Source organism: Panulirus ornatus, chromosome 9 (assembly GCF_036320965.1).
Source record: "Panulirus ornatus isolate Po-2019 chromosome 9, ASM3632096v1, whole genome shotgun sequence".
Taxonomy (NCBI): Eukaryota; Metazoa; Arthropoda; class Malacostraca; order Decapoda; family Palinuridae; genus Panulirus; species Panulirus ornatus.
Window position 1 is genome coordinate 4,907,540 of NC_092232.1, and position 26,261 is coordinate 4,933,800.

A 26,261-nucleotide genomic window follows, 5' to 3' on the forward strand; every position below is an offset into this window, starting at 1 on the left:
TCTTTCTTCATTCCATCTAGTCACACCACATGCTCTTCTCAAATAACTCATTTCCATAGCCAGGATACTTGACCTCTGTGCCTCATTCCACATCCATTTTTTGCTTCAGAGATTAGGGTTGGGAGGACTGTGTTGTCCCTTAATCCTCTCATCACTTTCAGACTTACACCTCTACCCTTCATTATTATATTATGAGACCCAGTGACTCTTCTACCCTGTACTGCTCTTTCCCTTATCTCTCCTTCCATATCACCACACTTGCCCAAGACAGCTTCCAGATACTTAAGTTCCCTCACTTCTTCCAATTCTTTTCCCCCCATATCTACAGCACAATGTAATACACTTTCTTCTTTCACTATAAATGGTTTTACAGCATCTTCCTGATCCTTATCCCCACAAAAACTGCAAAATGGTCAGAGTCTCCAAAGAATCCTGTCATGACTCTAGCATCCAGCACAGCCTATCTCAGTCTTTCATCCACTGCCATGTAGACAATCAAAGCCTTTTGCTCTTCTCTTCCATCATTCCTCATCCATGTATATCTGTTGATCATCTTTTGATGGAAAAAGGTGCTTGCAGGTCTTTCACAGAGAACTTAAACGAACATTAGAGATTATCCAGCATTTATAGATGTTGAAAGTATAGTCATACAAATGAATATAATTGTATTACGTTATACTGAGCATACAGGTTGGAGCAAGAGTAAGTTAAACCTGTATCACACAGAAAGTTGAGTACAAAATTAGCTTTGTTGAGTGTTTGTATGACATTACTTTCTTTGTTAATCTAGTTATTATATACAATACTGTGTATGTATAAATATCGGAAGACTGTTGAAGTCACTGAGTGATGGGCTTACCATCATAAATGACTATGAACATTGGCAGAATTCTGGGATGACAAATTGAAAGCAAGGAGTATAAGCAAGTTTTCCTTAGACTGGAGTACAGTAGGGAGTGCTGATAAGGTAGAAACTGAATTTTTATGAAGAAAATTTATGATTTAGAAGGGATTAGCATTTAGGATGACACAGAGCATGATGAATCATAATGGAAACACAAAGTGGTCTCTGAATGCTGACCCTCAGAATGTATTTTAATGAGATAATTAGGGTGGACTGATTGGTTATTTAGAATCAGGGAAGAGCAGAGGGAGGTTAGATAGGTGATGATTACACTTGCATTCTTGTACAGCTGAGCTGAGGCAACAGTGAGTCTGTTTGATACTTGTAATTTCTTTTTTACCTTTAGGTTGGACTAATAATCCCTCAGGTGACTTTGAAAATAGTTCCAATTCTTTGTGGCGCCTACACATGCCATCACTAACTTGGGAGCAGCTCTTTCCGGAGGGTATTCCACCATTTCCCTGTGACAAGGCTGCCTGCTGGATCTACAAAAATAGGTACTAAAAGTCAGACTGAATTTTTAGATTGTGGGTACTTTTTCTTTTCTGCAGTAAATTGAGGGATCATTTAGAAGAACTATACAGTGCACGTACAGTGGCATACATGTTGTAGAATCTCCTTCAGCAACAGTTTCTTCACATTTTTGTAAGCACCCCTTTTCCTCTTGTATATCCTGAGTTATCCTTCCATCACTCCTACATTTGCTCCTCCCACAACTCTAATTGTACCCAAAAGTTCTCTTTTAGGCAAGGCTATAAATTAGAACTATAGAGGCAGAAAAGATAGAGAAGTAAGGAGAGAAGAGGAGAATTAATATTGAAAGTTTTTGAGAAAATAGAAAACCTTTCTTTTGAAAATGGTCAGGTTGAATTTGTTGCAAAGGGCTGAAGAAGGTAAGGAGTTCCAGAGCTTAGTGATGTAAGGAAAGAAACATCGTAAGAGCCCACCTTGTGTTGCCAATGGCTGCTCAGGAGTAGAAAACAGAATATTATTCATAGAAGAATGATAGAAAATCAACACTGCAGCATAGGGCAAATGGGTCAAGTTTTGATTTCAGATTGGAAGAGTTGATATGTAGGCCTGCTTTGGACTTGGTCCCATTAATTCTGTACAGGAAGAACCTCTTCAGATGTGGAAACAGCACTCAGTACAAGGACAATCATTCCTTTGCATACTCAGAACAGCTGGTGAGAAGACAAGGATATTTAACAACTGATCACAACCCCAGGTTTGATAGAGGCAGGGTTAGCTGTTTGCTTGGTATGGGGATTCTTAAGATAGAACAAGAACACATGGTGATACTAAGTACATCCAGTATATAAAGTGAAATTACAGAGCTTTAAAAGGGGTTGGGAAACTTGTGAGGAGTGCTTATAGAAATGGGAAGAAACTGGGTTGTAGATACATTAAACTTACTAGGTTGCATCTATCCCAAAGGGAAATCCTGTTCGAATATGAGTTTATAGAGGCACTCATGATGAGATTAGACATGGGTTAAACAAGAGATGGACCAGATTGAATGCAGTAAAGGTGTGCTATATTGAGTCAACACTGTTAGTGCATTTGTTTATCTGTTCAAGAAAGGAAATTGTGGCCAAAGGGTGGAAGAAATGGAAAATAACCTTGAGGGACACCACTGTTGTAGAAAAGAGGGAGAGGTTGAATCATAACAATAATGGATGTATACCAGCCGGAGTTGAAGTTAGATGAAAGAGAACATAGTAATGAGGAAAAGTCAAAGAGTATTACTTGGATCAAAGACCAGACCCAGATGTCACGCCCAGTCTAAAAGCTTTTGATATATCAAGGGCCACAACATAGGATTCCCCGTAGTCATTAATCGAGAAAGAATGACCAAACATTAATAAGATAGAAAAGCATATCACTGATGAATCTTACCTTGCAAAAGCCATATATACATGTGTATATATGTGTATATATATATATATATATATATATATATATATATATATATATATATATATATATATATATATATATACAAGAGTTTTGGAAAGAGGGGCAAGTATGAAGTCTGTTGGGGATGAGAGAGCTTGGGAAGTGAGTCAGTTGTTGTTCGCTGATGATACAGCGCTGGTGGCTGATTCATGTGAGAAACTGCAGAAGCTGGTGACTGAGTTTGGTAAAGTGTGTGGAAGAAGAAAGTTAAGAGTAAATGTGAATAAGAGCAAGGTTATTAGGTACAGGTAGGGGTGAGGGTCAAGTCAATTGGGAGGTGAGTTTGAATGGAGAAAAACTGGAGGAAGTGAAGTGTTTTAGATATCTGGGAGTGGATCTGGCAGCGGATGGAACCATGGAAGCGGAAGTGGATCATAGGGTGGGGGAGGGGGCGAAAATTCTGGGGGCCTTGAAGAATGTGTGGAAGTCGAGAACATTATCTCGGAAAGCAAAAAATGGGTATGTTTGAGGGAATAGTGGTTCCAACAATGTTGTATGGTTGCAAGGCGTGGGCTATGGATAGAGTTGTGCGCAGGAGGATGGATGTGCTGGAAATGAGATGTTTGAGGACAATGTGTGGTGTGAGGTGGTTTGATCGAGTAAGTAACGTAAGGGTAAGAGAGATGTGTGGAAATAGAAAGAGCGTGGTTGAGAGAGCAGAAGAGGGTGTTTTGAAGTGGTTTGGGCACATGGAGAGAATGAGTGAGGAGAGATTGACCAAGAGGATATATGTGTCGGAGGTGGAGGGAACGAGGAGAAGAGGGAGACCAAATTGGAGGTGGAAAGATGGAGTGAAAAGGATTTTGTGTGATCGGGGCCTGAACATGCAGGAGGGTGAAAGGAGGGCAAGAAATAGAGTGAATTGGAGTCGATGTGGTATACCGGGGTTGACGTGCTGTCAGTGGATTGAAGCAAGGCATGTGAAGCGTCTGGGGTAAACCATGGAAAGGCTGTGTAGGTATGTATTATTTGCGTGTGTGGACGTGTGTATATGCATGTGTATGGGGGGGGTTGGGCCATTTCTTTCGTCTGTTTCCTTGCGCTACCTCGCAGACGCGGGAGACGGCGACAAAGTATAATAAAAAAAAAATATATATATATATATATATATATATATATATATATATATATATATATATATATATATATATATTTTTTTTTTTTTTTTATACTTATATATATATATATATATATATATGTACACCTATACCCTGACTTGTGACATTTCACTTTCAACATATATGTTTAGTATTTGCAACAGATTAAAAAAAAAAATTGTTTGAAGAAAAGTATCTACAATTTTATATAAATCAATCTTTTCATGTAATGATGAAAAATGTGAGGATATTTCAAGGAATATTTATACTTGCCATGCGTATTTTGATTGTGTCACAGCAAAATGCAATTCAGTTTGTCCCTCTAACTGCCAAAATACATTTGCATACCTCCTTTCAGTAGCTTCTTTATAAACAGTAGACTGTCTGAGGCTTGGCACAGTTTGTGTACTCTGCTATCTCATTGATACAGCTTCTAGAGTGAGTGTAGGCATTTCATTATGTCTGTAAGGATAATGAAAATTCTCAGGGGAACACAGGATTTAAGTATATCACTTTTGAGGTTAGGTAGAGGTGATTAAGAGGTGCATTAGCCAAGATTATTGATTTTGCTTTCTAAACTGTGTTCAGTATTCATAACAACAGAGAGAAAATAAGGGTCTTAGATACTTGTGCATTTTATCGTTAATCTGATCCCTCTTCCAGAGTATAGTTTACTCCTTAGATGAATAATCATGGTTATCAGCTGGAAGAATTTACATGAAGTTACAAATGTTATGTAAGATAGTGAAAAAGGTCCAGGGTATCATGCAGCTTACACATGATGGTGGTATTACATGCATCTTTTCGGGTGCTAAAGTTGCAAGTTAAGGCTCCCAGCCCCTAGTCTGATTGGTTTAAGCTGCAGTTCCCCAAACACATGCAGCCAGGTGAAAGGGGAGGTAGCATTTCAAGCTGAAAACCCCAGAGCTATGAAGGGCTATGTAACATCAACTGTACCTGTTATCTGGCATTGTAATCACAAGGCCTGCAGCACCCAGAAGAATTTTAATGATTGGTTTTAACTGGTTCTTCCTGTCCAGTGGTAGAGTGCAGTGGTGCTAGAGAAGATGTAACCAGCAAGGCATTCCTGTTTCTGAACATTTTACTTATTCCACAACATCTGACCGAGATAGATTACTGAGCTATGTGAATTCTTCATGAGCTGACTTAGCAGAATTAACCCTTAAATTCATGTGACTCGCAGAAAGTTGTTAACTAAGTGGACAGAAAACAATATATACGTAAAGGTAAGGGATATATTCAAACAAGAGAACTAACCTTATATGGCTGTTGTATAGCACTGAAGTTAAAGTGTAAATTGCACAGTGGTGGTGCAATGGTGGAAATAGAAATGCATTTAAAAGTCAAGGATATGAACAAAAAAGTAAACTAACATTATTTGTATAGGTGTGTTGGGTGCTGAAATTAGGTCATAAACCTCTCAGTAGAAGAAGGGAGGAGGGGCAGAGTTCAGGTTTGAGCCTCGTGATGTAAATTCACTATTTGTCATTATTTCCATATTCACATATATATATATATTTGCACATATTTACATGTATTTATCTTTATTTACATTGGTATATAGTATATTTGAACTGTATCATTGTGTGTATGTCACATGATAAAGAATATTATTCTGAATGCTGTTTTTAGCTTGTGACATCAGAAATGCTCTTATGTAACCAAGAATGACTAACTCATTAAATGAAGCTACTCTAGATATTTAGTGTGCCCCCAGTGTAGCATGTTTCAGTTATATATCTTCCAAATGTATGACGTAACCTTTCACATGGCATATTCTATACAGTACATGTGCTTTTTATGCAAACATGTTATAATTTCCAGTAATATATGTTTTATTATTTATATACAGTATTTCCTAAATCTGTATACATCAGAGACATCATTTGTGCAATTCCTAGGTAGCAAAGACACGTATATAACTGACGTATACAGATTTAGGAAATACTGCATATTTATGAATAAATATACAGTATTTCCTAAATCTGTATGCATCAGTTATATACATGTCTTTGCTTCCTAGAAATTGCACAAATGATGTCTCTGTTCCCATTGTAGTTTGCATAGGATGATAGCATAACCTGTTTTCAAATTTTATGAAAACTTGGGTGTGAATATACTGTAGAAAAAATAAAGAGCACTATTGATTTTGAGGCCAGAAGTTCAAAGGTCAATGTCACTTTTGCACTCTTTAAGTTGATTTTGAGATAACATCACATAGTAATTCATCATGGTAAATTTCATTTAAACCTAGCATGAGTATGTCCCGTATGACAAGAAAGGTCCCTATTGATTTTAAGATCTAAAGGTTCTTACACATGAGATAAAAAAATGCTATAAGTGGGGCCTGTAGTGATGGCTATCCAATACTGAAAATTATGGTTCATTTTGATGGTAATCTGAGGCAACTGTTTTAACCATAACAACTCAGCCTATCCCCTGGGGATAGGGGAGAAAGAATACTTCCCACATATTCCCTGCGTGTTGTAGATGGCGACTAAAAGGGGAGGGAGCGGGGGGCTGGAAATCCTCCCCTGGTTTTTTTTATTTTTTTAATTTTCCAAAAGAAGGAGCAGGGAAAGGGGCCAGGTGAGGATATTCCCTCAAAGGCCCAGTCCTCTGTTCTTAATGCTACCTCACTAACACAGGAAATGGCGAATAGTTTGAAAGAAAAAAAAAGAACTCAGCCACCATAGAAAGCATCATTACAGACATTTTTTATTTTGTCTTTGGGCTTTATTTTGAGAGTGTGTATGGATTATATGATCATTATAGTTGAGAAAGATCATGCTTGTTCTATCTTGCATGAAATATGGAAAGTGACATATATTTAAGATAAATGAAAAGAATGCAAATCAGAGATTAGTTTTCTTTGTGAAATAAGGTTGGTGAATGTAGATTTGTCAACTATGTAGCAATAATATGAAGCCAAGTTAAATTGTTTAACTATCTTCAATATTTTCCCCACTGAGGCTTACTCACAAGCATTATCCGTTATATGAATTTCAGGTTTTATGTGTTTGGAGGTTTTGGTCCATCCAGAGAATTACATCCGATGTGTGGTGTCAAGGTTAATTTTGTACGTGACAATGTATTTCCTAGTGGCTGGTTAGATCAACTGGTTTATTATGACATAGGTAAGTTATAGCTAAAAACCAGGCTTATATCGTTTACAATGCCTTTTTTTCAGGTGATGCCATTGATGAATCAACTTAATGTTTAAAAGTGAAAAAGTAAGAATCAGTTTCATAAGTATGGCAGGCTATGTTTCACACTGATACACTAGGTACAGGTTGAAGATGTGTGTGTGTAAGTTATGTTGCAGTGGCAGAATATGGACCTTATCTACCCCATTAACTTGGAGTAATGGTAATAGATAGGTAGTTTGATATTCAGGGTCATTTATTCAATGCTCTGCCACTAATTTCCACAAGATTTGGTATTTCCATTTTTAACACACATTCTTTTTAAACAGTTTCCTTACATTGTATCTCCTTACCATACTTAGTTCTCCACAGCCTGGGCATACATTGTGCACACCTCAGTCGCAGCAGCTATCCACTCAGTATCCAGATGCCATCACATATCAACCTCATTTTGGAATATCTGATTTGTGGCCATCATTTTATCCACTCAGTATCAAGATGCCATCACATATCAACCTCATTTTGGAATATCTGATTTGTGGCGATCATTTCATCTAATGAAGCATTTTATTTTACAAACTGTTATTCCTCCTCTTCCAACTTTAACTCTCCTTGACTGTCAGCAGATACAAGGTTGTAGAGTTGTCTTGCAGCCATAGAATTTCTCTTCACTGTAGAGCCATACATCATTTTGTAATCAATCATGATAGCCAGGAATATGGCAAACCACATATTTTTAACTACGTAATTCTTCAAAGTTATGGCTTATAAAATGCTTTGCACGAAGTCAGTTGCTTTCTGACTTTTATACCTAGTGCAAGAAAACAGAAAGTTATTGGCCTAATTTTTATTGTCACGAGATCTGTTAAGCCCCTGTCTAGCCCTCTTTTCATCTTATGTTGTGCACATTTCTTTTCATGCACTTTATCTGAAATATGTAATGATCTTTTCTCAGAGCTTAATTTTTACTGTCATGAGGTCTGTTCAGCTCGTGTCTAGCCCTCTTTTAGTGTTGTGTTGTGCACATTACTTTTCATACACTTTATCTGAAATGTGTAATGATCTTTTTTCATGCATCTCAATTCTGTTAATGTATAATGGACATCCATGCATAGACAGTATGTATTTGCTGGTGATTAACTTTCCTGTCATTTCAACAGATAAATTTAGGAAATATCTGCAACTCTCTTGTTGAATGGTTTTTCAGATGAGGTGAAAAAAAAAAAATTTAATCTCCAGATATAGTCTTAGTTGGAATGAGAGACTGAAATACTCATTTTATAGCATGCTTGCTTGTTCTGTATGGATCTTGCTTTATTCTTTGAATACATGGATTACTTTATGACAAAGACCTCCTCATGTGGGTCTGTCCATGATGGTGGTTTCCCAGATTTTTAAGTCCATCTTGCATGCTTTGAAATATTCCATCAGGGTGTCTGTGTGTCTAAGTATGGGTTTGTGGGTTCCAGCAGGGAGGCTGGAAATCCTCCCCTCTAGTTTTTACTTTTCCAAAAGAAGGAACAGAGAAGGGGGCCTAGTAAGGCTTTTCCCCTTTAGGTTCGCTCCTCTGTTCTCAATGCTTATCTCGCTGATGCAGGAAATGGCGAATATGTATGAAAAATCGTAGATGATATATATCACTTTCTTGAAAAATAAAGAATAAAGTAGTAATATAATCAATACGTTACTTTCTCAATCTGATAGGCATGCACAGCTAGATATTTTTTTACATGCACATTCTGATAGTGTATGCATAAACAGGTACTGAAATTTTTTAATCTAAAAAGAGGAAATTAGGTCATACAGCTGCTTCATGATAATCATATTCTTCTACAGAATCTAAAAGGTGGGTGTGGCCAGAAACACGTGGCCCAAAGCCATCCCCTCGAGCAGCCCACACAGCAGATGTAACTGGTGACAGAGTATACATTTTTGGTGGACGTTTTAAAGAAGTTAGAATGAATGATCTACACTGCCTGGATCTTATTAACTTGACATGGAGTGGCAAGTGAGTCATATGTTCAAACTGTACGTGTGATAAAGCAGTAAAAACATCAGATACTGGGTTGTACTTAATTTTACATTATCATGCGTATTTATTAATAAGTGCCCAATGACCCCTTTTCCAGGAGCATCCACAGCTCCAGGTCTATGCTATTTCTGATAGCAGGGAAGTGATGGACTCCTTTGAAGTGAGAAATTCTTTGATTAGACTGTACTTTCAGTGAAACAACCTCACCAAAGCTGACTTTTCATTAAAAAATGGTCACAGAAAAATAAAGTTGATTAACTGGTATCCTTACTGTTTATGGCACTCTTTATGTCATTCTGTATGATTGTCATTTGTTTTGTGCTAATTGGTCAAGAAATAAGAAGCATGTTGTACAGTAATATAATTTGACTGTGCAGACCCCAGGTATAAAGTTAGATGGTGAGTTCAGATACACACACACACACACACACACACACACACACACACACACACACACCAAATATCCTTTTATCATCCTGAATCGAAGTGTCAAGTTTAGTGCTGATTGATCAAGAAATGTAGGAACATGCAAGAAACAAATGCATGTTAGAAGGGATCTCCACCTTCCCACCCATGACTTTCCTTAAGTTATCGTATGTCATGGTCATGTTTAGTGCTGATTGATCAAGAAACATGGAAAATTTCTTAAAAGGTGACTAAAAGGAGTTTGGGGCCTACAAAAACCCACCCCCCTATGAAATTTGATTTGGGGTTCCAAAAGCCCTGCTCCCATGACCTTCATTTCCTCCTGTATCACCGTCAGATTTTGTGCTTATTGATTAAGAAACGGGGAAACATAAGGGACACATGCACGTTAGATGGGAGATCAACCCTCCATAACCTTCCACATATCAGCCTGTATCACTGTGTCAAGTTGTACTTCTTTCACATAAGCAATGTCTTCTACACAGTGGTTTATGGTTGGTTACATCGAGGATGTAAGGCATGTGTACGTGTAGGAAGAGAGGAAAGTGATTGGTTCTCAGTGAATGTAGGTTTGCGGCAGGGGTGTGTGATGTCTCCATGGTTGTTTAATTTGTTTATGGATGGGGTTGTTAGGGAGGTGAATGCAAGAGTTTTGGAAAGAGGGACAAAAATGAAGTCTGTTATGGATGAGAGAGCTTGGGAAGTGAGTCAGTTGTTGTTCGCTGATGATACAGCGCTGGTGGCTGATTCATGTGAGAAACTGCGGAAGCTGGTGACTGAGTTTGGTAAAGTGTGTGAAAGAAGAAAGTTAAGAGTAAATGTGAATAAGAGCAAGGTTATTAGGTACAGTAGGGTTGAGGGTCAAGTCAATTGGGAGGTAAGTTTGAATGGAGAAAAACTGGAGGAAGTAAAGTGTTTTAGGTATCTGGGAGTGGATCTGGCAGCGGATGGAACCATGGAAGCGGAAGTGGATCATAGGGTGGGGGAGGGGGCGAAAATCCTGGGAGCCTTGAAGAATGTGTGGAAGTCGAGAACATTATCTCGGAAAGCAAAAATGGGTATGTTTGAAGGAATAGTGGTTCCAACAATGTTGTATGGTTGCGAGGCGTGGGCTATGGATAGAGTTGTGCGCAGGAGGATGGATGTGCTGGAAATGAGATGTTTGAGGACAATGTGTGGTGTGAGGTGGTTTGATCGATTAAGTAATGTAAGGGTAAGAGAGATGTGTGGAAATAAAAAGAGCGTGGTTGAGAGAGCAGAAGAGGGTGTTTTGAAATGGTTTGGGCACATGGAGAGAATGAGTGAGGAAAGATTGACCAAGAGGATATATGTGTCGGAGGTGGAGGGAACGAGGAGAAGTGGGAGACCAAATTGGAGGTGGAAAGATGGAGTGAAAAAGATTTTGAGTGATCGGGGCCTGAACATGCTGGAGTGTGAAAGGCGAGCAAGGAATAGAGTGAATTGGATCGATGTGGTATACCAGGGTTGACGGGCTGTCAGTGGATTGAATCAGGGTATGTGAAGCGTCTGGGGTAAACCATGGAAAGCTGTGTGGGGCCTGGATGTGGAAAGGGAGCTGTGGTTTCGGGCATTATTGCATGACAGCTAGGGACTGAGTATGAACAAATGAGGCCTTTGTTGTCTTTTCCTAGCGCTACCCCGCACAGATGAGGGGGGAGGGGGATGGTATTCCATGTGTGGCGAGGTGGCGGTGGGAATGAATAAAGGCAGACAGTGTGAATTGTGTGCATGGGTGTATATGTATTTGTCTGTGTGTGTAAAATATATGTGTACATTAAGATGTATAGGCATGTATATTTGCGTGTGTGGACGTGTGTGTATATACATGTGTATGGGGGTGGGTTGGGCCATTTCTTTCATCTGTTTCCTTGCGCTACCTCGCAAACGCGGGAGACAGCGACAAAGCAAAAAAAATAAATAAATATAAAGATGATGTGTGGTGATGGGTCAAATTACAGCTCTGCATATATAATGATTTATGTAATATTTTGGATAACAACAGCAGACTTATGGGAGTAAATTCCATGCCTTGATTGAATTAAAGATGTTTTATTTTTAAAATGAGTATTGAAGATTGAAAAGATTTCAAAGATTCCTGCAAAAGAGTCACTGAGAGAATCATTTACTAAAATTTGCTCAGTCATGTAAATTTTTATGCAAATATGCTCCCATTAGATTAATTGAGATACAGTTTTATTAATGCTATGTAAAAGTGAATAATTTGGCATGGTTAATGTATCCATATTGACTGTTGTCTCCTAAAAATTAGCAGTCTATTTATCTTTCTATGACATGCACCTGTTCCCTTTGGGAACTACCCCAAGGCTACTGGCAGAGGGACAACTCTAATGCAGTGTTTTCAGAGGCTTCTACCAAATGTTCCTACTGACTACTACTACCTAATGGCTCAGCCTATAACTAGTACTCAGTGCTATCACCTAATGTTCCTATGTTGTACTTCTGCCAAATGCTGAATATTGGCATTGTTTATTAGATATGCAGAGTTGTGATTTGACTTATCAGCACCATTCAACTCTACAGCCAATCACAAGCTTCTATGTAGAAGCCGAGACTAGGACATATTTGACATTTCTTACCTTTGTGTCATCCTATATTACTGTCAGATTTGGTGTTAGTTGATCAGGAAATATGGAAACACTTAAGGAATATTTACACTTTGGACGGACAGTCCAACCCCCCTCCCCCCCTCTTACCCTATGACCTTCCTCATGTCAGCCTGCATTACTGTTACATTTCTTGCTCATTAATCAAGAAAAGTGGAAACCCCATGTTCTCCAGTATCACTTGGTTTGGTGCCAGTTGATTTAAAAGTGTTGAAACTTATGAGTGATGAACACACACACACACACACACACACACACACACACACACACACACACACACACACACACACACACACACAAACAAACAAACACTTACTCTTATCTTTTCATACTTGATTGCCTTTTCCCACATGAGTAGCATCAGGAACAGACAAAAGAGGCTGCATCCACTTATATCCATTCTCTAGCTGTCATGTGTAATGCACCAAAACCACAGCTCCCTATCCATAACCAGACCCTACAGAACTTTCCATGGTTTATCCAGGATCTTCACATGCTATGGTTCAGTTAATTGATAGTACATGGACCCCTGCATACTGCATTGTTCTAGTTTACTGTATCTCTTGCACTGTTTTCACCCTCCTACATGTTTAGGCACCTATCTAACAAAATCTTTTTCACTCTATCCTTCCATCTGCAACTTGGTTCTCCTTCTAGCACAAATATTCAGTTTGTCACCTTTCTTCTCATTCTCTCTCTGTGTCCAAACAGTTTCAGCACACCATCTGCAGCTCTTTCAGCCACACACTTTTCATTACACCTCTCCTTCACCCTTTCATTACTTTCTTGATCATACCACCTCGCACCACATATTGTCCTCAAATGTTTCATTTCCTGTGCATCCACCCTCCTCAGCATAGCATTATCTATAGCCCATGCCATGCATCAATATATTATTGTTCTTAATACTATATACCTTCGAACATGCCCATATTTGCCCTTACAGAAATGTTTTCTTTTTTCCAGTTTGACTGATGGTGAGATACAAGAAGCTCCTGAGGGTCGATCATGGCACACTTTTAACTTTGTATCTGAAAATAAAGCTGTTATGTATGGTGGCTTTAATACAACGCAGCAAGTTTTAAGTATGAAAATATAGATTTGTTTCTCACACTCTGTATCCTTGGTACTATAAGACTTTATATTTCCAAAGCAATGATTGTATGATTAAATATGTGAGCTTTTCATTTCGTAGATGTCTGAAATTTGCTCTGAACTGTATTTTGGTCTGCTCTTTTCTGTGACTTTGGTGCAGCTAATGCTACTAATATTTAACTGCATGATTGTATATTTTCATTATGTTAACTGAATTTAATTCTCATTTAGTTCACTATCTTATCACATGCGTCAGTATGGTATTCGATTTATCAAATCATTGTTCGTAAAGCAATAACTTTCCCATTTTCTTGTTAAACAAATACTAGATTAACTCTTCAGACCACTGGCTAAATAACCTTGCATGAGAATCATAGGAAAAAGGCTACTCAGTACATTGGTAGGTAATTAATCAGTTCCAATCAAAATTTATCTATATATGTCTATATCTCTGATGCCTGCTCCCTCCAGAAACTCCTACAAGTGATTGGCCACAGCAAAAGTCTCCTTAAGTGATGAGCTCCATTGCAGCTTCTTAGTCTTTAGTGCCTCACCCTTATCAGACCACTGCCAGAGAGCAACTCTCGTGCAGTGTTTCCAGAGGCTCCAACTACTTCAGTCTAATGTGTCTGCCTAATTTTCCTTGCTAATGTTCCAACCTAGTGCTGCTACCTAAAGCTCCTGCCCAATGTTCCTAACCACTACTTGTACCTAATGTTTCTACCAATGCTCTTGCCTAATGCTCCAGCCGACTATTTTGATCTGTTGCTTTTACCATTTTGCCATGGGTAAAGGGAAGGGGTTATTTGTATTGAGAACTTTCCTTTAACATAGTGTCCTAGTAACCTCACTAATGTGGGAAATGGCAAATATGTATGAAAAAATCTATTTCCTGTATTTTTACATAGATTTTCATCAACAAGATAAATTCACTTTGCATATGCTAATTATTACATTCATATATTTAACATTAGATTATATAATTTCACAATCCAGATGTCTTGTGGAAGGTGTTTTAAGCGTAGATTGTTAGAGGAAAGCTACTTGAAGCAGTGTTAAATTTTTATCAAGAGAGTAAGGCATTTGTGTTCGTAAGTTGAGAGAAGGGTGAATGGTTCTGGTTGAAAGTTGGTCTGCTTCACAGGTGAGGAGAAAGATAGGTCTGCAGTCTTTCATTTGGGGGAGAGTAGGGAAGGGGGTGCTTGGGGGTGAATGAATTACTGATTTTTGATGACGCTATGTTGATGTTAGATTTGAGTGAGAAACTGCAGAAGATGGTTTCTGAGTTTTGGAGGTTGTTTAAAAGGAGAAAGTTGATAATGAATGTGCATAGATGCAAAGCTGTTAGGTTTAGCAGTGTAAAGATATGGGTTAGTTGGGATGAAAGTTTGAATAGAGCAAATTTGGAGGAAGTGAAATGTGTTAGGTAAGATGCCTGTGAACAGATATAGCAGTGATTGAACCAAGGAGTCTGAAGTAAGCTGTTGGGTGGATGAGGTACCAAAGATCTTAGGCACATTGAAGAATGTGCAGAAAGAAAAGTATCTATCTGTGAGGGCAAAGATGAGCTTTTTTTTGGTGTTGCACAGATGCTGGGCTTAGGTTCTAGATGAAAATGTCTGGAAGAGGGTGAATGTGTTTGAAATGAAATGTTTAAGGACAATGTTGAGATGTGAGGACAGTAGATCAAGTAAGAAATGAAAGAGAGAGATATGGTTATGAGAAGAGCATTGTTGATAGAGCTGAAGATGATTTACCAAATGGAAGCTATATGTGTCAGAAGCAGAGAGGATAAGGAGAAGGGAGAGACTGAATGAGAAATGGAGAGATGGTGAAAAAGATTTTTTTGTGCTCGAGGCTTGAACACGCTGTAGCGTGTAAGGCATTCACAGGGTAGCGTGAACTGGAGCCATGTGGCGTACAGGGATGACATCCTATTAGTGGACCTGAACCAGGTCATGCAAAGCAGTCAGGAGAGATCTGTGATGCTTGGTTATGGAATGATGATTTGATTTCAGAGCATTAACGTGACAGCTAGAGGGCTGATGTGAGTGAATGAAGCTGTTCTTTGTCTCAGGTGCTATCTTACTTACTCAGGAAATGGCAAACAAGTTTGATAAAAAAAACTGTGCTTATAAGTGCATCAATATGGTTACATTGTTTAGTACAGGTATTTTGTTAGATTTGTGAATCACCAGTTTTCTAAATGCATAGAAAGATGAAATTCCTTGTCTATATCATTGTCTATAGAATGCAGTATTCTGAGGATGAGGAGGTAGCAGTCATGTGGCATAAAATTCTGTCTGAATAAGAGGGTCTGTGCTCTAGTAATCATTTTGATCACCTTTATATACTTTAAAGAAAACCAAACACTTCACCAACACGTGAATTTTTCCTTTAGTGCCTTGAAGAGATTCTAGTAAGGTAGAGTGCTCACAGTCTCCTTACTTCAGTCAAAAATCAAAAGTATATCCATTAGTTTATGATAAACAAGATCAAAATAGTCATAGGCACTACAGTTCTCCTTAATTGAATATACAGCTTTGATTCTTGATGTTATGGTATCAAAATCCATTAATATAAACATGTTAGGTGTAAACATACCCTCCATTGTCTTGGAAACCTCACATAATCAACATCACAAAGTCTGCTTCCCAAAAGCCAAGAGTGTTGTGTAGGTATCATAATTATATTTCTTATTTATTTATTTATTTTGCTTTGTCGCTGTCTCCCGCGTTTGCGAGGTAGCGTAGGGAAACAGACGAAAGAATGGCCCAACCCACCCATATACACATGTATATACATACATGTCCACACATGCAAATATATATTTCTTGTGTGCAATTATTTTACAGCTCCATGAGTTTTATTCACCCGAGTATGGATTACTGCTCACACATCTGGAATGGCTCATTGTCTTCCTTTGTTTTAACTAAATTGGAATCAGGAGCCTGCCATCATGAGTTTTCTTGGTATTACCTCGCTTCAACTTTCCCATTTCATACACCATGATGTTGCTGTTTTCTTTCTATTCTATAGGTGTTATTTTGGCCTTTGTTCTTGTGAGCTGTTTGCATGTGTCCTCACCCCTAAGATTTGGGCTCGTGTTTGACAACTGCATCCCACAGTTTCTGTGTGGAAACTAGTCACTTAGAGTATGACTGTTATGGTGCTGCTTCCTTCCCTAGAACAGCTAAGATATGGAATTCTCTTCCTTCTTTTGTCTTTCCTTTTTCGTATAACTTTTCTTCCTCCAAGAGTTGGGTTTACAGACACTTGCAGAACCCTGATTAATTTCTTTCTTTTTTTCTGTTTTCTTTCACCTGAGAATGACCTTGATTGGGGCATGTTTTAGTCATGCCATGTCAGTCACTAGGGAAAAAAAAAGAAATATACCTTCTTCAGACCACGTGTTGTATCATGTCACTCACTAGGGGAAAAAAAAATATACCTCCTTCAGACCACTTGTTGTATCTTGCCATGTCAGTCACTTGGGGAAAAAAGAAATATACCTCCTTCAGACTACTTGTAAGCTAGGAGGCTGTATCATTCATAAACTCCTTTTTCTCCTCCATTGCCCAGGATAGAAAGATGAATGGCTACTGTTTCTTAGCTAGAACCCCTATATTGTTATCAGATCATTGACATATATTTCTTGTATTTCAATTTCTAAAAGAGGAAGCAGAAGAAGGAGTCAAACGGGGAGTTCTCATCCTCCTCGAAGGCTCAGAATTGGGGTGCCTGAATGTGTGGATATAACCAAGATGAGATGAAAGGAGAGATAGCTAGTATGATTGAGGTAAGAAACCTGGATGTTCTGGCTCCGAGTGAAACAAAGATCAAGGGTTAAGAGGAAGAATGGTTTGGAAACATCTTAGGGGTAAAGTCAGGGGTTGGTGAGAGAACAAGAACTAAGGAAGGACTAGCACTAAACATGAAGCAGTAGTGGGAAGGTTTGATGGAGTGTAAGGAAGTAAATGCTAGATTGTTGTGGGTAGAACTGAAAGTGGATGGAGAGATGGGCGATTATTGGAGCTTTTGCACCTGGTCATGAGAAGCAGTTATTTTGGGGGCAGCTGAGTGAGTGTGTCAGCAGTTTTGGTGCACGATACCTGGTATTAGAGATGGGTGATTTAAATGCAAGGTGAGTAACGTGGCAGTTAAGGGTATAATTGGTGTACTTGGGGTATTCAGTGTTGTGAATGGAAATGATGAAGAGCTTGTGGATTTGTGTGCTGAAAAAAGACTGGTGATTGGAAATACCTGGTTTAAAAAGAGAGGTATACCCAAGTATACATATGTGAGTAGGAGAGATGGTCAAAGGGCATTGTTAGATTACATGTTAATTGATAGGCATGTAAAAGAGAGACTTTTGGATGTTAATATGCTGAGAGGGGCTGTTGATGGAATGTGTGATGACTTTCTTGTGGAGGTGAAGGCGAAGATTTGTAGAGATTTTCAAAAAATAGAGAGAGAATGTTGGGGAGAAGAGATTGGTGAGAGTAAGTGAGCTTGAAAAGGAGACTTGTGTGAGGAAGTACCAGGAGAGATTGCGTGTAGAATGGCAAAAGGTGAGAGCAAATGACATGAGGGGAGCGGGTGAGGAATTGGATGCATTTTGGGAAGCAATGATGGCATGTGCAAGGAATGCATATGGCAGGGGAAAGGTGGGAGGTGGGCAGATTAAAAAGGGTAGTGAGTGGTGGGATGAAGAAGTAATATTGTTAGAGAAAGAGAAAAGGGAGATGTTTGTATGACACTTGCAAGGAGGGAGTGCAGATGACTGGGAGATGTATAAGAGAAAGTGGCAGGAGGTCAAGAGGAAGGTGCAAGGGTTGAAAAAGAGGGCAAATGAGGGTTGGGGTGAGAGAGTATCATTAAACTTTAGGGAGAATGAAAAGATGTTTTGGAAGGAGGTAAATAGTATGTGTAAGACAAGAGAACAGTTGGGAACATCTGTGAAGGGGGCAAGGGGGGAAGTGATAACAAAAATTGATGAAGTGAAGAGGGAGTGAGTATTTTGAAGGCTTGTTGAATGTGTTTGATGATAGAGTGGCAGATATAGGGTGTTTTGATTGGGGTGGTGTATGAAGTGAGAGAGTCAGGAAGAGTGGTTTGGTAAAGAGAGGAAGAGGTGGTGAAAGCCTTGCCTGTGTTGTTGATCGGTTGGTAAGGATATTCATTGTATGTATGGATCATGATGAAGTGCCTGAGGATTGGCAGTATGCACGTATAGTGCCATTCTACAAAGGCAAAGGGGATAAAGGTGAGTGTCAAACTACAGGGCGTAAGTTTATTGAGTATTCCTGGAAAATTGTGTGGTAGGGTATTGATTGAGAGGGTGAAGTCATGTACAGAGCATCAGATTGGGGAAGAGCAGTGTGCTTCTAGAAGTGGTAGAGGATGTGTAGATCAGGGTGTTTACTTTGAAGAATATGTGAGAAACACTTAGAAAAACAGATTGATTTGTATGTAGCATTTGTGGATCTGAAGAAGGCATATGGTAGTGTTGATAGAGATGCTTTGTGGAAGGTCTTAAGAATATATGGTGTGCAAGGTAAGCTGCTAGAAGCAGAGAAGTTTTTATCAAGGTTTAAGGCATGAAGTAAGACGAGAGGAGGGTGATTGGTTCTAAGTGAAGATCGGTCTGTGGCAGGGGTGTGCAATGTCTGCAATGGTTGTTTAATTTGTTTTTGGATAGGGTGGTTAGGGAGGTAAATGCAAGAGTTTTGAGAGAGGGGTGAGTAAGCAGTCTATTCGGGATGAGAGGGCCTGGGAAGCAAGTCAGTTGTTCACTGATGATACAGCACTGGTGGCTGATTCAAGTGAGAAAATGCAGAAGTTGGTGACCGAGTTTGGAAAAGTGTGTGAAAAGAGAAATTTGAGAGTAAATGTGAATAAGAGCATGTTTATTAGGTTCAGCAGGGTTGAGAGACAAGTTAGTTCGGAGGTAAGTTTGAATGGAGAAAAATTGGAGTAAGTTAAGTGCTTTAGATGCCTGGGAGTGGACTTGGCAGTGAGTGGAACCATGGAAGCGGAAGTGAGTCATAGGGTGGGGGACGAGGCGAATGTTCTGGGAGTGAATAAGAATGTATGGAAAGAGAGAACTTTATCTCGGAGAGAAAAAATAGGTATGTTTGAAGGAATATTATTTCCAACAATATTTCAAAATTATGAGGCATGGGCTGTAGATAGGATTGTACAGAGGAGGGTGGATGTGTTGGAAATGAAATATTTAAGAACAATATGTGGTGTGATGTGGTTTGAGTAAGTAATGAAGGGTGAGAGATATGTATTGTAATAAAAAGATTGTGGTTGAAAAAGCAGAAGAGGGTGTGTTGAATTGGTTTGGACATATGGAATGAGTGGAACCATGGAAACGGAAGTGAGTCATAGGGTGGGGGAGGAGACAAATGTTCTGGGAATGATTAAGAATGTATGGAAAGAGAGAACATTATCTCGGAGAGAAAAATAGGTAAGTTTGAAGGAATAGTATTTTCAACAATATTTTATGATTACAGGGGAGGGTGGATGTGTTGGAAATGAAATGTTTAAGGACAGTATGTGGTGTGATGTGGTTTGATTAAGTAATGAAAGGGTCAGAGATATGTGTTGTAATAAAAAGATTGTAGTAGAAAAGGCAGAAGAGGGTGTGTTGAAGTGGTTTGGACATATGGAACGAATGAGTGAGGAAAGGTTAACAAAGAGGATTTATTTACCATAGGTGGAGAGAACAAGGAGAAGCGGGAGACCAAATTGAAGGTGGAAGGATGGAGTGTGAAAGATTTTGAGCAATCAGGGCCTGAACATGCAGGAGAGTGAGAGGCATGCAAGGGATAGAGTAAATTAGAACCATGTTGTTTACTGGGGTCAATGTGCTGTCAGTGAACTGAACTAGTGCATATGAAATTTCTGGGTTAAACCATGGAAGGGTCTGTGGAGCATGGATGTGGATAGGGAACTGTGGTCTCAGTGCATTATACATGACAGCAAGAGACAGTTTGAGTGAATGTTGCCTTTTATGTGTGTTTTCTTGGCACTACCTCGCTGACACGGAATGGCAATGCTGTTTCCAGCAGGGTGTGGTGGTGCCGGAATGGATGAAGGCAAGTATGAATATGTACATGTGTATATATGTACAATATTTTGTCATCTCTGTTTCCCCTACTTTTTCAAAAGTGGTGTATTCACACTCATGTTTGGGAGATTGCTCTTTCATGTTCTATTGGAGCAATGAATGTATGCCAAAAGGCCTATTTATTGATCAAATGAAACACCATTCTCAAATATACACCAAAATTTATTGCTTACTTGACATTTGTAATATGCTTGGATAGTGTTTATTGTATCAGGAAAGTGGGTGGTTCCTGATGAATTTGTCTGAGTAAGATATTTCATTGATAGTTGTGTTAAGGGTGAGGCACTAAAGGCTAAGAAGTTATACTGGAGTTCACCTGTTATGGAGGCTCTTTTGCCATGCTCTCCTCTTGAAGTAGTTTCCAGAGGGGACATGCATCAAAGATATAAATGAATTGATTACAATGTGTATTTTAAAGAATTTAGTTTTCCTGTATGTAAACACTCACTTGTGTGTTACTGCTTCAAACAGTTCAAGATTTATTTTGATCTTGATAGCAATACTGAGCATTTTACTTAGGTGTTGTTTGTCATCCTTTTATAGCATTTTAAGAATCTATAAGTATAAATGGTCTGCATGTTGTTTTGCCTTTTGTTTTATGGAGATGGTCATTTATGGGAGGTCATGAGAGTGACCCTTCTACATTTGGTGAAATCAGCCACATTGTAAATATTGTTTTTATTGTGGATGGTTACTCCTTAGGAATTGTTTTCTGTCTTGCTTCCCCTCTGCAGTTGATGATGACCACAAAGCAAGAGCTGTTTAATTTTTAAATATGAACGTGAGTAGGTAATGATGTTGCAGGTAAGTGGGGAATGCAGTTATGGCACACTTTTTGGGTGTTGCTCATGTGGTACATCTCCAAATCTCTCTTAAAGTGGTGGAATTGTAGTCTAGTTTGCTCCAGGATTGGAACTAACATTCTACCACTGACCAGACTTCTCCATTGAAGCAGTTTTGCTCCTCCACCAGCATATATTTTTCATGTATTCAGTGATCACCTCTGTAGTACCAGTTTTATTTTTCTTTGTTCCTTGTGACTGATCACATGTTTAACCAGCATCTTTGTAAACTTTTTGTAAAAGATGCTTGGAAAATCATACCTCATCATAATCCTCCTGAAAAATCAACTCTCTTGATCCATTCCTGCAACATTGCAATGTTTGAAGTCTGAAAGATTTTTTTTTTTTTCTCCCTACATTTCCATGACCTTTCTTATTACTTTTCCTGATGTTACTGCCTCATCTTTAAACTACACATGATTCTTTTGTGCTAGTGTGATAGTTTGATATCTGATCTAAATTTTCTTGCAAATTCCTTCAATTTGGTACAATTTTTGATGCAGAGGACATCTGGGTGTTAGATGTCAAAAATGGAAAGTGGCATCACTCACCTAATGACCATGTAGGACCTGTACTCTGGCACGCCTCAGCTACTGCCTTCCCAGGTGAAGTGACCTTTTATGGTGGAATGAAAAATAATCTTCTTGATTCTTCTCAACCAAAGGTATGTATCTTTTTATCATTATTTGAAGTGAAGAAGGTAAGTGCCGCCAAGAATATCGTGAGATCTATGTGATTTGTGTGAGAAATTGCTGTAAAACCCAGAGGAATGCATTTTGCTTTATTATTTAAGTTATACTCTTAACCGTAATACTTATAAACATAACTACAGATTACTAATTAGAGAATGCTGTTTTTACTAAATTTGTGGTACTTAATCATGGTCATGGAAAAGAGCAGGAGCTTATGCATGTATTCATAAGTCTTTATTTAGAAACTGTCAAAACATAACTGGAGGTTAATGGAAGAATTTGTACTGTAACAGGTGACTGGCTTGTAAAAGGCTTTGTAAAAGCATAGTTTACAATTTTGAAGTGTTATTTTGTTAGTTTTCTTTATTGGAATACTTGAAACATTGTAATTGTACTGTCATGTGTCAAGTTGCTATCCCCCAAAGAGATCAACTGTTGACTTTTAGTAGAACTGTATTGTGAATTGGAAAACTTAGTACCTAGTGTCAGCCAAGCAAGTCCTGGGTAAAGAACTTAATCCATGTGACCTGAAAATGTTTATCTGAAAATTTCATCCAGCAGTCATGAAGTAAACTAAGCTCTCATATGATTAAAGATGCACCATGATTGGTAGTGATGCCACCTCAACTATGCTTCAAATGAAAACCTCTGTTATATTATCATGTTCATAATCAAGTTGTTTATTTTGCCTTTTGTATGATATAACCCTTTCATCTTTTGTCAAGCAGAAAAATCTATGTTTAGAAATCGCAAAGTGTAGTTAAAGAAGATTGACTATAATTATTCGTGCATAGATGTAACAAAGTGAAGTTTAACACTTAAAAACCAAACTTAGTTAAAGAAGATTGACTATAATTATTCGTGCATAGATGTAACAAAGTGAAGTTTAACACTTAAAAACCAAACTTCCTCCTACTTCTCTATCTAAAACCCCCATAAAACATTTCATTTTTGTGATGGCATTGCTGTGCCAGGATTCTACAAAGGTGAGTAATGTGGCAGTTGAGGGAATAATTGGTATACATGGGGTGTTCAGTGTTGTAAATGGAAATGGTGAAGAGCTTGTAGATTTATGTGCTGAAAAAGGACTGATGATTGGGAATACCTGGTTTAAAAAGCGAGATATACATAAGTATACTTATGTAAGTAGGAGAGATGGCCAGAGAGCGTTATTGGATTACGTGTTAATTGACAGGCGCGCGAAAGAGAGACTTTTGGATGTTAATGTGCTGAGAGGTGCAACTGGAGGGATGTCTGATCATTATCTTGTGGAGGCTAAGGTGAAGATTTGTATGGGTTTTCAGAAAAGAAGAGTGAATGTTGGGGTGAAGAGGGTGGTGAGAGTAAGTGAGCTTGGGAAGGAGACTTGTGTGAGGAAGTACCAGGAGAGACTGAGTACAGAATGGAAAAAGGTGAGGACAATGGAAGTAAGGGGAGTGGGGGAGGAATGGGATGTATTTAGGGAATCAGTGATGGATTGCGCAAAAGATGCTTGTGGCATGAGAAGAGTGGGAGGTGGGTTGATTAGAAAGGGTAGTGAGTGGTGGGATGAAGAAGTAAGAGTATTAGTGAAAGAGAAGAGAGAGGCATTTGGACGATTTTTGCAGGGAAAAAATGCAATTGAGTGGGAGATGTATAAAAGAAAGAGACAGGAGGTCAAGAGAAAGGTGCAAGAGGTGAAAAAAAGGGCAAATGAGAGTTGGGGTGAGAGAGTATCATTAAATTTTAGGGAGAATAAAAAGACGTTCTGGAAGGAGGTAAATAAAGTGCGTAAGACAAGGGACCAAATGGGAACTTCAGTGAAGGGCGCAAATGGGGAGGTGATAACAAGTAGTGGTGATGTGAGAAGGAGATGGAGTGAGTATTTTGAAGGTTTGTTGAATGTGTTTGATGATAGAGTGGCAGATATAGGGTGTTTTGGTCGAGGTGGTGTGCAAAGTGAGAGGGTTAGGGAAAATGATTTGGTAAACAGAGAAGAGGTAGTAAAAGCTTTGCGGAAGATGAAAGCCGGCAAGGCAGCAGGTTTGGATGGTATTGCAGTGGAATTTATTAAAAAAGGGGGTGACTGTATTGTTGACTGGTTGGTAAGGTTATTTAATGTATGTATGACTCATGGTGAGGTGCCTGAGGATTGGCGGAATGCGTGCATAGTGCCATTGTACAAAGGCAAAGGGGATAAGAGTGAGTGCTCAAATTACAGAGGTATAAGTTTGTTGAGTATTCCTGGTAAATTATATGGGAGGGTATTGATTTAGAGGGTGAAGGCATGTACAGAGCATCAGATTGGGGAAGAGCAGTGTGGTTTCAGAAGTGGTAGAGGATGTGTGGCTCAGGTGTTTGCTTTGAAGAATGTATGTGAGAAATACTTAGAAAAGCAAATGGATTTGTATGTAGCATTTATGGATCTGGAGAAGGCATATGATAGAGTTGATAGAGATGCTCTGTGGAAGGTATTAAAAATATATGGTGTGGGTGGCAAGTTGTTAGAAGCAGTGAAGTTTTTATCGAGGATGTAAGGCATGTGTACGTGTAGGAAGAGAGGAAAGTGATTGGTTCTCAGTGAATGTAGGTTTGCGGCAGGGGTGTGTGATGTCTCCATGGTTGTTTAATTTGTTTATGGATGGGGTTGTTAGGGAGGTGAATGCAAGAGTTTTGGAAAGAGGGGCAAGTATGAAGTCTGTTGGGGATGAGAGAGCTTGGGAAGTGAGTCAGTTGTTGTTCGCTGATGATACAGCGCTGGTGGCTGATTCATGTGAGAAACTGCAGAAGCTGGTGACTGAGTTTGGTAAAGTGTGTGAAAGAAGAAAGTTAAGAGTAAATGTGAATAAGAGCAAGGTTATTAGGTACAGTAGGGTTGAGGGTCAAGTCAATTGGGAGGTGAGTTTGAATGGAGAAAAACTGGAGGAAGTGAAGTGTTTTAGATATCTGGGAGTGGATCTGGCAGCGGATGGAACCATGGAATCGGAAGTGGATCATAGGGTGGGGGAGGGGGCGAAAATTCTGGGAGCCTTGAAGAATGTGTGGAAGTCGAGAACATTATCTCGGAAAGCAAAAATGGGTATGTTTGAAGGAATAGTGGTTCCAACAATGTTGTATGGTTGCGAGGCGTGGGCTATGGATAGAGTTGTGCGCAGGAGGATGGATGTGCTGGAAATGAGATGTTTGAGGACAATGTGTTGTGTGAGGTGGTTTGATCGAGTAAGTAACGTAAGGGTAAGAGAGATGTGTGGAAATAAAAAGAGCGTGGTTGAGAGAGCAGAAGAGGGTGTTTTGAAATGGTTTGGGCACATGGAGAGAATGAGTGAGGAAAGATTGACCAAGAGGATATATGTGTCGGAGGTGGAGGGAACGAGGAGAAGAGGGAGACCAAATTGGAGGTGGAAAGATGGAGTGAAAAAGATTTTGTGTGATCGGGGCCTGAACATGCAGGAGGGTGAAAGGAGGGCAAGGAATAGAGTGAATTGGAGCGATGTGGTATACCGGGGTTGACGTGCTGTCACTGGATTGAATCAAGGCATGTGAAGCGTCTGGGGTAAACCATGGAAAGCTGTGTAGGTATGTATATTTGCATGTGTGGACGTATGTACATACATGTGTATGGGGGTGGGTTGGGCCATTTCTTTCGTCTGTTTCCTTGCGCTACCTCGCAAACGCGGGAGACAGCGACAAAGCAAAAAGAAAAAAAAAATATAATACCTAATCGCTCTTGGAAATCTTGGAAAACCCAGATTGCATATATAGTGAAGTCAACTAATAAGAAACTGGGAGTCCTGTGAGGATGCCAAAGATTTTCCTTTTCTGAACAGTTGTTCCACTTATAAAGGAAGGATTGGTCTTGGCTGAGAGTACGTCTAGTGTATCTACTGGTTAAAACTAGTTTTAGCTGTACAAACCTTTTAGCAGAGTCAAGTCTAAAGTGGTGCAAGTTTTCAGCCTACCAAGTCTGACCTTAAGATTTTATCTATCTGCTATACACTACAGTATTGGTTCCCTTCCCCTCTAAAGATACAGTTTTGGTTTCTGATCCCAGGAATTGTGCCACAGCCATTAGTTAGACCATATGATATTAATAAAGCCTCTGAATCACATGATTACTGAATGAATTTTGACAGCTTAGGGATGCACCTGTGTGGTTGATTCTTTCACTAGACCTCAGAGCTTTGGAACTCTTTACCTCCCAATATTTTTCCCAAGAGCTCTGAACTACCTCTTAGATTTTTTATTTTTCCTTACTTCTTTTTCTCTTAAAACATAAAAACATTTT

The 26,261-nt window shown here is 39.1% G+C and overlaps 1 protein-coding gene across 3 annotated transcripts in view; it reads left to right on the forward strand.

The window, feature by feature from the left end:
* Positions 1-26,261, forward strand: part of LOC139750178 (kelch domain-containing protein 1-like) — a 47,850-nt gene that overhangs the window by 10,952 nt on the left and 10,637 nt on the right. For 2 of the 3 annotated variants that reach the window (XM_071664565.1, XM_071664566.1), the window contains exons 4-8: positions 1,251-1,401; positions 6,991-7,118; positions 8,964-9,135; positions 13,197-13,315; positions 21,809-21,969. In XM_071664565.1, coding sequence (XP_071520666.1) covers positions 1,251-1,401; positions 6,991-7,118; positions 8,964-9,135; positions 13,197-13,315; positions 21,809-21,969 — 731 coding nt within the window. The remainder of the gene's footprint in view (positions 1-1,250; positions 1,402-6,990; positions 7,119-8,963; positions 9,136-13,196; positions 13,316-21,808; positions 21,970-26,261) is intronic. The other variant, XM_071664564.1, reaches the window with a different exon arrangement.